The sequence below is a fragment of the Rhinichthys klamathensis genome, unplaced genomic scaffold (genome assembly GCF_029890125.1).
Source record: "Rhinichthys klamathensis goyatoka isolate OS25496 unplaced genomic scaffold, OSU_Roscu_1.1 h1tg000230l_1, whole genome shotgun sequence".
Classification (NCBI taxonomy): domain Eukaryota; kingdom Metazoa; phylum Chordata; class Actinopteri; order Cypriniformes; family Leuciscidae; genus Rhinichthys; species Rhinichthys klamathensis.
The window spans coordinates 146,384-159,992 of record NW_026606754.1 but is presented as its reverse complement, the minus strand read 5'-3'; the positions used below and the strand labels follow the sequence as shown (position 1 = coordinate 159,992).

The following is a 13,609-nucleotide window of genomic DNA, read 5'->3' as shown; positions in this document are numbered from 1 at the left end:
ATACAATAAAGTCACAGTAACTCACCATGGAAACATGCATCTGAACTTGCACTTGATACATGAACTTGTGGTCAGTCTTAAGCTCCATTGTCCCATCCTCTCCTATGCAAAGACAGAATGATGAATCTCTGCAGCTTTTGTTGAGTGAACGGTCCCTGCTGTTGAATGGGCATTTTATCTCCAGGACGCCGTCACCATGGCAAGTGCAACTTACCATGCCGTCGGGTGATGCTCCAATCCAGGGAGAAAGGTTTGTTAGTTATTTAGTCAATTATCTACATGAATTTAAACTGCACAGGTAGAAATATTGGTAGTAATTAGTTGGTAAAGTTTTTATACTTACCTGTTGCTGTGTCAGATGTAGGTTATCAAAGACCTTGACACTCTCAACCAGTAGCGTGGGCAAGTCCATCTCCAGCCAGGTGCTTGAATATATGTTTGACAAAGGAGTGGGCAAGTCCAGCTGCATCACCTTTGGCGTGTACCTGCAGTGGTGGAAGATGTATTCAGATATTTGACTTGAAAAAGTGATAGTCATCATTTACTCACCCTCAAGTTGTTCCAACCTTTTATACATTTCTTTCCTCTGCTGAACACAAAATATGATATTTTAAATAATGCTGGTAACCACACGGTTGACGGTAGCTACTGACTTCCATAGTATTTTTTTTTCCCTACTATAAAAAGTCAATGAGTGCCATCATCTGTTTGATTACAAACATTCTTTAAAATACATTTTTTGTGTGCATATGCAAGATGTTGTAAGCATGATATTGTATATCAATTTATACAGGTTTGAAACAACTTGAGGGCGAGTAGATGACAGAATTTTCATATTTGAGTGAACTATCCCTTTCAAAAATACCATAGTAAAATATGTTGTGTCAGGTAAAACTGACACAAAACTCAGGTATATACTTCATTAAAGTATCATATGCATTATGTTATTGGATGCACTTAGTTATATTTCAACACGGTGTACATGTGGGAGTGGCCCTCGATGACAGAAAGGATGGCACTTTTCTTTGGCTTTGACTCTTGCATTTCACTGTGATGAAGCATCTCAAAAAACACCCTGCACTCTTCATCTGATGGTGTAATGTCAGGAAAACCAGGGCCTTGAACATGACGGGGCTCTTGTTTATGACAGAAACTGATGTTACGGATCTCTGCATATTGGACACCTCGGACAGACTCCATACTTGGCTGGGCCCATGCACAGGGCTTCTGGGTGCAAGCCTGCCCATTATTGACATCAACAGAAGCCAAAACACAATACATTAGAGCTGCTGCATGAGAGCAAACCTCTCCTAAACCAGCCTTACAGGTGCAGTGAGCCATGAGAACAGTCCCATCTTCCTGTACTGTTATCCAGGGGTGTGTTGGTGTTACACTGAGGCTTTGTGAATGCTTCACCTGGAAATTTAATAAAAGTAAAATTACTTTTAATTTTACATTATTATTGCATATTACAGGTTAGCTAGCTAAATTAAAACATGTAGTTTACAATTGTAACACGTAAAACGTCATTCTAGACAGCTATCTATTTTTACATTACTAAACTTGTTATATGTTATATGTATGGCTGAATTATGTTGTTGTTACCTGCTTCAGTATGCTAAACTACTGCTCACTGTTTCTGCCTTAAATTAATACATTGTTTAAATTAATAGATTATAGCTAACTGCGTGATTTTTAAACATTTCTGAAATGCATAACTTGGACCCTCTAAATTGTAATGTAGACCCATGCATTTTCTGTAAAGCTGCTTTGAAACGATATTGTGAAAAGCGTTTTACAAATAAATAAGAATTGAAAATAAAGGTGTCCAAACCTCAATAATAATACAGGAGATGTGCTTTACCGACATTATTAGCAATTCAGTTCAGCGATGCAGCGATTACTCGTGTAACGTTAATATCACTTACCCGTCCTGTTATCAAGAACATTTTCTTCATCTCCAGATGATAGATTTTGGGATCATTAACCCATCCCGAAGTGAAGTAGAGGTAGGCTTCAGTGCTTTTAAATGCTTTGAGAGCTTCGCCGGTGTATGGAGAGGGATTGTGGACGAGGTAGATATAAATATCAGCAAACGTCAAATCTGGCAACTTTTTACAAGACTTTAGTGGAGTCAGCAGTTCGTTTGGCAGTAAATAAGGATCTATACCTAATTTTATTTAAATACCGTTGTTTTTCGTCTGTAGTGAGGTGTGCTATTTTAGTGTGCGACATCTTTCCAATCACCAGGGAGATACTACTCAATTTAACTCAAAGGTCCTAAAGATGGCGGCCACAACAAAAAAGTCACGTGACTGAAACCCATGAATAGAAAATGTTAAAGCCTACCTCACAGCGCTAAAATTGACATAGTGCAAAACATCACAGTGTAGCTAAATGCAAAACACTATTGGAACCAAATGATGTGAAATACATGGTTCCCCATACGTTCATATATTTGTGGCGGCCCGCCACAATATCAACACTGGCTGACCGCCACACATTGATTTTCGATTTTTTATTTTATTTTTACTAAGCCTATTTAAAATCGTATTTGATTGCAGAGCGCCGTAGCGCATTCGCGCCGCACTACCTCTCGCACGTCCCTCTCTCTCTCTCTCTTTCGTTCACCCATACCTCTCGCGTTCTCTCTCGCTCATGGAACACCATGAGGTGCACGCGCGCAGATACCGCATATTTTGCATTGAGCGCTTCTTTTATTTGGCCCGTCTTGTTTGAAGTTTTTAAACCCAAAGCTTACGATGAATGGCACAGCAGCGGCCGGTGCAGTCGACATGTTTGTTTGTTGTCCTCTCATGTGTGGCCACGCGCACGTAGTACGTGTTATGTAGGCAGGTTTTAGGTAACGGGTCGGAGGGAGGGGAATAACAGCGAGCTCATCAGACGTTTCCTAAAAATAAACATTGTTCACGAGTCCCGCAGCTCGAGTCCGAGTCGAGTCTGAAGTCTTTCGAGGACGAGTCTCAAGTCGAGTCTGAAGTCACTGTGTGTGCGACTTAAGTCGCACTCGAGTCCGAGTCTCAAACTCGAGTCCCTATCTCTGGCTTGATGCTCTCTTTCTGAACTCTGTTTCTGAGCTCCTTCTTCCAACTGTATCTTTTTTCCTTCTGTCTCTTTCTTTCTCTATCTTTTTCTTCTTTGTCTCTCCTCTGGTGTGTTGTGGTCACTTCTCTTGCATTTTCCTCATAAAAAGTCGGTGTTTATCCAATTTTTGGACAGAAAACAAGCGTTTTGTTTAGCAGCAAGTCTTAAACATGACTTCTCATGGGTGTCGCCGTGGCAACCCCTCAGCAACAGTTCAGTCTATATCTGTGGCAACAGTTCAGTCTATATCTGTTTCCATCAGCGCACAGCAAGAGCACTGACACTATCTAATTTAGCTATCGGCCGTAAGATTAACTTATCAACTTCTCAACAAAGTTATCCCTTCTTATAAACTCCAAGAAATATCAATTTTATGGCCGTGAACATTAATTTTCCTGTGTTTATAAAATTAAACTACTCAAAGTAGTCAATACTAAAAGCTTTTGTAGCTAGGATCAACATCTCATTGACTTTGTAAAAATGAGCATTTTAGACAGAAGCAATCAAGAATATAATGGCTTTAATAATTGGACTAATAATACATCGAACTACAATTCACACAGAATATATATATATATATGTGTATACACCCGAAACAAACAAAACAAAAAACATTACAAACACGAATTAAAATAGGATGAGAGAGGAAGATAAAAATGAGAGGGAGAGAGAGAGAGTTGGGAAGAGAGAGAGAGCGAGAGAGAGAGAGGAGAGAGGAAGATAAAAATGAGAGGGAGAGAGAGAGAGTTGGGAAGAGAGAGAGAGCGAGAGAGAGAGAGAGAGAGAGACTTTTTTAGACTTTTAACATCTCTTTAATTACAATCTATACCACAACTGTATACACCTTTAACACATTACTATATTACTATTAAAATCATATCCAGATAAAAAATCTTTTAAAAAAACCTAAAAACAAACAGCCTCTTTTACAGCAATACATTACATCCTCCCTCTCCATTGGGTTTACATAAAACATTTTCAATCCCCCATAAGTAGAAGAAAGAATCGGTATCATTCACCAGTTCATAATACTTATACTCCATAACCAGCCTACTCTTTACCAGGGCTCTGAACATGTCCAAAGGATCATTGTCGCTATTAAACTGCATTTTTCTCTTTCTTGTCAGCCAGATAGCCATTTTTGCCATCCCAAATAAAACATTTATCACAACAATTTTGCTTTTATTTGAGGTGCTATATTTTGGTCCAAAAATAAAAAAGCTATTTGTAAAAATGAAACCAAAATCATGACTCAGGTCTTTTAACACACCCATAATTCCTGCTAGCCTGAAACATTCAATAAATATATGAGACACTGTTTCTGGTAACCCACTAAACAAACACTCTTCCCCTTGCAGAGGATTCAGATGAACTTTGAAACGGTTCGTTGCTAAAATCCAATGGGAAATCCTCCATTGCAAATCTCCACTTCTTTTCTCGATTGGTTTCTTATACAACGTCCTCCAACATCCTTTTGGAGAGGCTCCTGCTTCAACTAAATTAGTCCATTTGGTCTCTGGGAGATCTTGCAATGCTCTTAAATTTAAGTATTTTACACATACAAGATAAAAACTCTTCTTAGATATTGTGTCAAAACGACTAATTTCAGGAGTTTTAAAAAACAGTAATCTTCCCTCCCCCTCCTGCCAGTCTCCTACATTTACACCCACCCTGATGCTGGGGAATACGGTCTCAACCATCTCAGCTTGCACAGGTACAGTAAAAAACTCCTGTATCTCCACTAATAATTTTTCAACAATCCTAACAGAATGAACACCAATCTTCGAGGCCAGTGTTTCTGCAGAAATCCATTTGTCCCTCTGCCGATTGTGCCGAAGATGACATATTTTACATATTCCTGCTTTAATCAAGCTTGCACAAACACCTTTTGATTTTAACAACCCACTAGATAAAAGTGGATTAAAAATCAGAGGTTCTTCAAGCACCCACTCATGGGTTATTTCAGACAGCTCTCTTTTAACAATAAATATTTGCCACACATTTAAGACTGATGCATAAAAAGAAGAGAGTCCGTTAAAATCTACTTCCTTCAAATTCATTAAGAAAAGGTGTCTATCTAAATTCATCTGCCCCACTCTTCTTAATAACACACAAGCTATTTCAGTCCAGTTCTGTGGCTGATCATAAAGGAGTCTTTTCACAATCTGCAGTCTGAAAGCAGCTACCTTGGACTTGATGTCCATAAGGCCTTGACCTCCTTCATTTAACTGCAGATACAGCACTGATTCTCTTAACCAGTGATGTCCATTCCAAAAGAAACTAACAAACACTTTCTGAATTTCCTTAATGAATCCATCTGGTGGGTTTAACACAATTAATTTATGCCATAAAATAGAGGCAGCAAGATTATTAATAACCAGTACTCTCCCTCTATATGACAATTGAGGTACAATCCAATTCCATTTTGATACTCTGTTACAAATTTTATCTTTAACACCTTCCCAATTTTTTCTTTGATATTCTTCTGAACCCAAAAAAATGCCTAAAAACTTAAAACCATCTTTTTCCCACTTTACATTTCCAGGGATAACAGGTTTTGCATTGACATGACAGCCTTTCTCTTTATCATTGCACCAAAAAGCTTCTGTTTTACTCCAGTTCAGTTTAGCAGAAGACGCTCTCTCATATAAAGCGATACTTTGAATGACAACATCAATATCTCTTTGATCTTTCACGACTACAGTTATGTCGTCTGCATATGCTGTTATCTTAAACGCATTGCAGCAACCATCCACCTTTAAACCAGACATTTCTTTTCTTAACACACATAGGAGTGGTTCCGCTGCTAAAGCGTATAACTGACCGGACAGTGGGCATCCTTGTCTTATGCCTTTAAGCAAACTTATTGGTTTACTTAACCCACCTCCTATTTTTAGAACACAAGAGGCATTCATATATAAGAGTTTGATCCATGACATAAAACCATCTCCAAACCCAAAAGCCGTCATTGTATCATACAGAAAACCATGATCCACTCTATCGAATGCTTTTTCCTGATCCAGGAACAGAAAGCCAACATTCACTTCATATAGTTTTGAGTACTCTAGAACAGCCTTTCTCAAACTTTTTTCAGTCAGGGCACCTTTCAAAAGTGCATAAAATCTCAAGGCACCCCAGTGTAAAATATAATTTAAAAACACTGCATAACCCAAATGTAAATGCAAATGTCCTGTTTATTTAGACAGAACAGTATGAACAGAGCATAATACGAACTGTAAATAACAATAACAATAATAATAACAATTTTATAGCACCTTTTGGTATATTGTGGTCAATAAAAAAAATTTATTTGCTTATAATTAACATGACAATGTGTACAAAACTAAAGTGGCCTAAATTCACGTTTATTTTTACGTTTCTGTCAGTCTGAGGTGTTGTTGCTATAATAACGCGTCGCTATGGGTTGCCGCTGCGTCATTTGCGTCAAGTTGTGTGTGTGTCTTGCTTCGGTCTTGTGAGATGGATTTTTATGGTTAATTTTATATACCGTATTTTCCGCACTATAAGGCGCACTTAAAAGTCTTTAATTTTCTCAAAAAACGACAGTGCGCCTTATAATCCAGAGCGCCTTATATACGGATGGTGAACACACGTTCACCAAGACGGGGGAGACAGCGCCGGGCGATTTACGCCACTATCTGCCAAGGGATCGTGGATGCCTGGGCTGATATATCAGTCTTAACTGTGATCCGAGCTTTCACGAAGGCAGGGAATAATCTCTTTATCCTGTTTTCGGTCGAAGTCCACAGTAGTTGATTGTCGAGTTCGCGCGCGCGATCAAACCTCCTCCGTGTGTTCAACATCTGATTCGGATGAACTATCCATTTGAGCTAATATTCTCAGAACACCACACAGCACCGTCATCGGCTGACAGCTGACAGTCTGAGTCTCCACTGTTGCTTAGTTACCAATGATCGCGCGCGCGCACTCGACAATCGCCTACTGTGGACTTCGACCGAACACAGGAAGAAAATACGGGTATGTGAGCAGCTGGCTGAATAAACATAATTTTTATTCATATCTTTCACATTTACTGCAGTCAGATTCACCGTGTACACTCACATGGCTGTGCACTTGTAATGACACATTAAGGTTGTTAAGAGGCTAAAAGCAGGTTTAAAACTTGCCCCGTTTAAGTCAACAGGGTGCAAATTTTAAAAAGAGGATAACACGGTGTAGGCAACACCGTTTTTTTTCCGTATATATTTTCGTATATATTTATCTAAAATTAATTTACAATTTTATTAATACGTTCATATGTTTAAAAAGAAGAAGAATGTATTTATGTAAATATATTTATATATGAAATGTCAGATTTTTTTATTTTTTAGCCTACGTCATTTTTTGGCGGCACCCCTGACACAGTCAGGGGGCACCCCAGTGTGCCGCGGCACCCACTTTGAGAAAGGCTGCTCTAGAATGTCTCTGACCATAAAAATATTATCATATATGGATCTTTCTGGAATGCAGTAAGATTGATCTTGATGTATTACATCTCCTAATACAGTTTTCAGCCTATTTGCCAACACTTTAGCTATTAGCTTATAGTCCGTTGTTAGGATTGACACCGGCCTCCAGTTTTTAAGATCACTCAAGTCCCCCTTTTTTGGTAATAAAGTTAATACTGCCCGTTGAGAACTTGTGGGAAGGCGTTTTTCTTTAAAGCACTCTTGGATCACCTCAAACAACTCTCTTCCAATGCAGTTCCACAGAGCTTTAAAAAAGTCCACTGATAGTCCATCAATTCCAGGTGCTCTCCCAGGCTTCATCTGCTTCACGGCATCAGTCAACTCCTCGAATGATACATCACTGTCCAACTTCTCCCTCTGTGTTTGAGTGAGAGAGGGCAACTGCTGCAGTATCTGTGACACACATTCAGGATCCGTTTCTTCCTTTCTGTACAAGTTTGAGTAAAAGTCCACCGCAATCTTTCTCATTTCTCTTGCCTCAAAAGTCTTTTGTCCATCGGGTTTTGTCAGACAATACATTTCATTTTGTTGTTTTGACACCTTTTCTAAGTTAAAAAAATATGCTGTGGGAGCATCTATATCATGTACAGACATAAATCGTGATCTTATCAAGGCACCTTTTGCCCGCACTTGCAACAAGTCTTCTAGATCACGTTTCTTTTCACGCAACATGTCAGCTGAACAAGCATTAGATTTCTGAATCATACCAGATGTAATGTGAAATATCTCTTGTTCAATTTCAGAAATGCTTTGTTTTGTTTTTCTTGTTGAAAAACATGTAAACTGCTGACAAAATATTTGTATTTGTGTCTTTCCTATTTCCCACCATTGTATCAAATTATCAAAATCCTTTTTCTTAGAAACCCATTCCTTCCAAAACATTTCAAATTTCTCAATGAACTCTTTTTCTTTCAATAATGCAGCATTAAATTTCCAATACAGACTTTTAAATTTAGTTTGATTCAAAACAATATTAACTGTGGTAAAATTGTGATCTGATAGACAACATGGAAAAATATTACACCCCATTATCCTATTATTCTCAGCACACTTAACATAAAACCTGTCCAGTCTAGCTACACTTATTCTTCCCTGCGAGACCTTAGTCCATGTATAAAGTTTCACCTCTTTGTTCCTGTCTCTCCATACATCTACTAAATCATTCTGACCTATAATACTTTTTAAAACAGCAGCTGATACAGGATGTGGTTCCTCATTATTCCTATCTACAAGAAAGTTAAGAGAACAATTCCAATCCCCACCCACGATTAACATACCATCTAAAGTATAACTTTTTAAAAACTCTCCTAATTTTCTAAACATGATTACTCTATCTGACCCTTTATTTGGAGCATAAATATTTATAAAAACGAATACCTGATTTTCAACTTTAGCTTTCACCATCAAAATGCGTCCTCTCTCTATTTCCGTTTCTGATAAAATGTTAACATTAAGGTGAGTTGCAAATAAAATAGCTACACCTGCACTTACATTGGTGCCATGGCTTGAACAAAGCTTTCCTTCCCACCACAAATTCAACTCGGATTCATTTTTTATATCACTATGGGTTTCTTGTAAAAAAATTACTTCAGAATCTTTAAGCCTAAGAAACTCAGAAAGTAAAACCCTTTTCCCTCCATCCCTCAACCCATTAACATTCAATGATCCTAATCTAAGAATCTGCATGGCAGGGGAGAGGGAAAAAGACAAAAAACATAGAAGCAGCACAGAAACTAGGATAGATCCCACACCCATGTGCTTTATTTTTTCCATTTTGACAATTTTACGTTTTCTTTCTGAGCTTTACGTACGCTTGTTAGAAACTTTTTCAGCCGAAATAGTTTCTGTTTTGAAATGACCTCATAGCCCGTCGTCTTCTGTGCTTTCGCCACGGATCTTATAAACTTATTAACATCTGGGAAATATTTTGCAACATCAACCTTTTTCCCTTTAGTTAAATCCAGAAAATCATTTAATTCCTCGACCGAATACACCTCCTCCAAAGCCTGACTACAATCAATCTCCGAAACCTCCGAACAATTATCACAACCCTCCACATCTTCATCACTATTTTCACTCTCCATAATCACATTATTCTGTAGCCCACTAACACTCGCAACCTCTTTACCATGAACACATTCTTTCTCCTTAACAGCATCAACTTCATCCTCCAAAACAATCGGGCCCACAGCATTATCACCAGCTCGCATAGATGAAATAAACTCACTCACCTCTGACTTTGAACTTGGATCTAAAGCACTCTTCTCGGGTGGGGATCCAGTCTGAGGAATAAGGCCGGGTTCACCTGCCGAAACCGTTGCCTCCGAATCCTGCTCGTTAACCGCGTCTATCTTTTGTTTTTTCCCCTGAACTCATTCCATCCTTTGCAACTATGGGCCGTTTTTCTTTGTCTTGCCTTTCGCTTTTTTCGCCTTGAACTGTTTGCTCATCCTTATTTATTTCGTTATTTTCATTTTCTGATTGTTTCTTATGCGGACACGTGTACCTCTTATGACCTAAATCACCGCATTCGAAACATCTCAAGCTATCTGTCGTTGCAAAAATCATATAGGAACTGTCCCCTTGTTGAACTCGAAACGAGATATCCAATTCCTTAGATTGTGCACTCAAAAACATGAAAACTTGTCTTCGAAAGGACAAAACATGTTTTAAAGCTGGATTTTTACACCCGAGCGGCAACATTTTAATGGATCCCGCAAACTTTCCAAAGCGACTCAGTTCTTTTATAATTTGTTCATTAGAAATAAACGGAGGCGCGTTCGAAATTGTGACCCTGGTAGCAGGTGCGCGCAACGGCGTTACTTGCACCAGGGAATCGGCAACAACAATTCCTTTCTCAACAAGGCTGTTCACCAATTTTTCGTCTTTTAAAAACACCACCACCGCCTTGTTCATTCTAGAAGCCGATGCTATATTTTCGTGCCCTACAATCTCACCCATTGCTAGAAGTATGTCTTCTACGGTAAACGCTTGATCTGAGAACACTTTACACCCATTCTTAATAGATAACCCCGGCGTTCCCTCGCCTGAGAGAGACGCCATGGCCTTAATCAAAAATAAATAAATCACCCCAGATTTTTGTTTTGTTTTTCAAAATTATAAAAAAAATGTGATAAAAAAAAACAAAAAACTTAACTAAACCACAGTAAAAGAAAATTGAACTTGAAAACAAATTCAAAACGTGCCGCTCTCACACCCCACACCACACTTCCGCTCCCAGCATGCAACCCACACGCAGAGAGAGAGAGAGAGAGAGAGAGAGAGAGAGAGAGAGAGAGAGAGAGAGAGACCCAGCCAACATGTATATGTGGGCCCCACATGGTTTATGCTTGGGCTACGTGGGTACCAAGTGGGTATGGTCCCAAAATGGGCATCTTATCTGGGGCCCACTTGGGTCAGCTACGTAGGTCCCACATGGACAAAAACAGGTGGGCTCCCTATGTGGGTCCTAGTTGGGTCACTAATCGGAAAATGAAGAAAGACTTCAGGAGCCTTATCGATATGGTACGCAGAACATCGCCTGAAACATCGATTATTGTGTCTGGACCGCTTCCTACGTACCAAAAAGGGCATGAAAAGTTCAGTAGATTATTCGCGCTAAATGAATGGTTATTGTCATGGTGCAATGAGGAGAAACTATTCTTTGTAAATAATTGGAATCTGTTTTGGGAGCGACCGAGGTTCTTCCGCGCTGATGGCTTACACCCAAGTAGAATCGGGGCAGATCTTCTGTCGGATAACATCTCCAAGATGTTAAATACCGTTTGACTAGTAACCAAAAATCCAAATCACAGTCTCTACTGCACCAATTTAATTGATATTAATACTAGTGTAGAACATTGCATAGAAACTGTCTCTATTCCTCGTTTACTGAGATCAAATAATAAATCTACCGCGGGATCAAGAAAAAATCTAATTGTTATTAAAACAAAAAATCTCGCTATTAGTGAACAAAAACAATTTCTAAAGCTAGGTCTTCTAAACATTAGATCGCTCACACCTAAGGCGGTTATTGTAAATGAAATGGTCACAGATAATAATTTCGATGTTCTGTGCCTTACTGAAACCTGGCTTAAACCAAATGATTATTTCGGTCTAAATGAGTCTACTCCGCCAGGATACTGTTATAAGCATGAGCCCCGTCTGATCGGTCGTGGCGGCGGTGTTGCAACAATCTATAGAGATATCCTTAATGTTACTCAGAAAACTCGTCATAGGTTTAATTCGTTTGAAGTACTTGTGCTAAATGTTACGCTCTTAGATGTAAGAAAAAAATCCCTATTATCTCTAGCATTGGCTACCGTATATAGACCTCCAGGGCCTTACACCAATTTCCTAAAAGAGTTTGCAGACTTTCTATCAGATCTATTGGTCAACATCGATAAAGCATTAATTGTTGGAGATTTTAACATACACGTAGATAATTCAAATGATGCGTTAGGGGCTGCGTTCATAGATTTATTAAACTCCTTCGGGGTCAAGCAAAACGTCACCGGACCAACTCATCGTCTCAATCATACACTCGATTTAATTATGTCATATGGAACCGATCCAACCGATATAGATATCATTCCACAAAGTGATGATGTCAAGGACCATTACATGGTAACTTGCATACTACGCACTTCCGTAATATGTCATGCTGCGCCACGTTATCGACCAGGTAGAACAATTCTTCCATCCACCATAGATCATTTCTCAAATAGCTTATCTGATCTGACTCAGCTGCTGCCTGAACCCAAACAAACAGATTAACTAGACGAATTAACTAGCACTATGAGCTCCATTCTCTCTAGAACATTGGATATTGTTGCACCCATTAGATTAAAAAAGGTCAGAGAAAAAAGTATAGCACCATGGTACAATAATACTACGTATGTTTTAAAGAGAGAAACCCGTAATTTAGAGCGTAAATGGAAAAAAACTAATTTAGAGGTCTTTAGAATCGCGTGGAAAGACAGTATGTCACGTTATAAAAAGGCCCTTAAAACAGCCAGGGCTGAGCACCTCAGCAAACTAATAGAAAACAACCGAAATAATCCAAGGTTTTTATTAATACCGTGGCTAGACTAACAAATAAACAGACGTCGTCTGAACAAAATACCTTGTTACAGTTTAGTAGTAATGATTTCATGAACTTCTTCACAGAGAAAATTGAAAGCATCAGAATCACAATCGTAAACGCTCAATCCTTGCTCGCGCCTTATAATTCAGCCGCAATTATCACCCCGCAAGAACAATTACAATGCTTTACAACCATAGAACAAAAAGAGTTAAATAAACTTATCACTTCATCTAAAACAACAACATGTTTATTAGATCCTATACCAACTAAACTATTGAAAGAAGTGTTACCTATAGTGGAAGAGCCTCTTCTCAATATTATTAACTCATCTTTATCTTTAGGTCATGTTCCAAGAACGTTCAAGCTGGCAGTTATAAAACCTCTTATTAAGAAACCACAATTAGATCCAAATAACCTAGCAAATTACAGACCCATCTCAAATCTTCCATTCATGTCAAAAATATTAGAAAAAGTTGTGTCCGCTCAACTCGGCTCTTTCTTGCAAGAAAACGACATCTATGAAAAGTTTCAGTCTGGATTCAGGCCACATCATAGCACTAAAACTGCGCTTGTTAGAATCACAAATGATTTACTTTTAGCTTCGGACCAAGGCTGTATCTCAGTACTAGTTTTACTTGATCTTAGTGCTGCGTTCGATACTATAGATCACACAATACTCTTAGATCGACTACAAAATTACATTGGTGTTCAAGGACAAGCATTAAGCTGGTTCAGGTCATACTTATCTGACCGCTACCATTTCGTCTACTTAAATGGAGAAAAATCGATCATAACTTCGGCAAACTATGGAGTGCCGCAGGGATCTGTGTTAGGCCCTTTATTATTCTCAATATATATGCTGCCACTTGGTAATATTCTAAGGAAACATGGAATTAGTTTACATTGTTATGCCGATGACACTCAAATA

General features: G+C 38.7%; 1 protein-coding gene across 1 annotated transcript; it reads right to left on the bottom strand.

Annotated features, from left to right (window-relative positions):
- Window positions 1-271: 271 nt before the first annotated feature.
- LOC130099507 (uncharacterized) lies at window positions 272-2,167 on the bottom strand. The gene is made up of 3 exons (XM_056265219.1): window positions 1,929-2,167; window positions 983-1,416; window positions 272-485 (listed from the first exon to the last, which is right to left on the bottom strand). Exons 1-3 carry the CDS (start codon window positions 1,956-1,958, stop codon window positions 272-274), a joined length of 678 nt encoding a protein of 225 aa, XP_056121194.1. The 5' UTR covers window positions 1,959-2,167.
- Window positions 2,168-13,609: the final 11,442 nt, after the last annotated feature.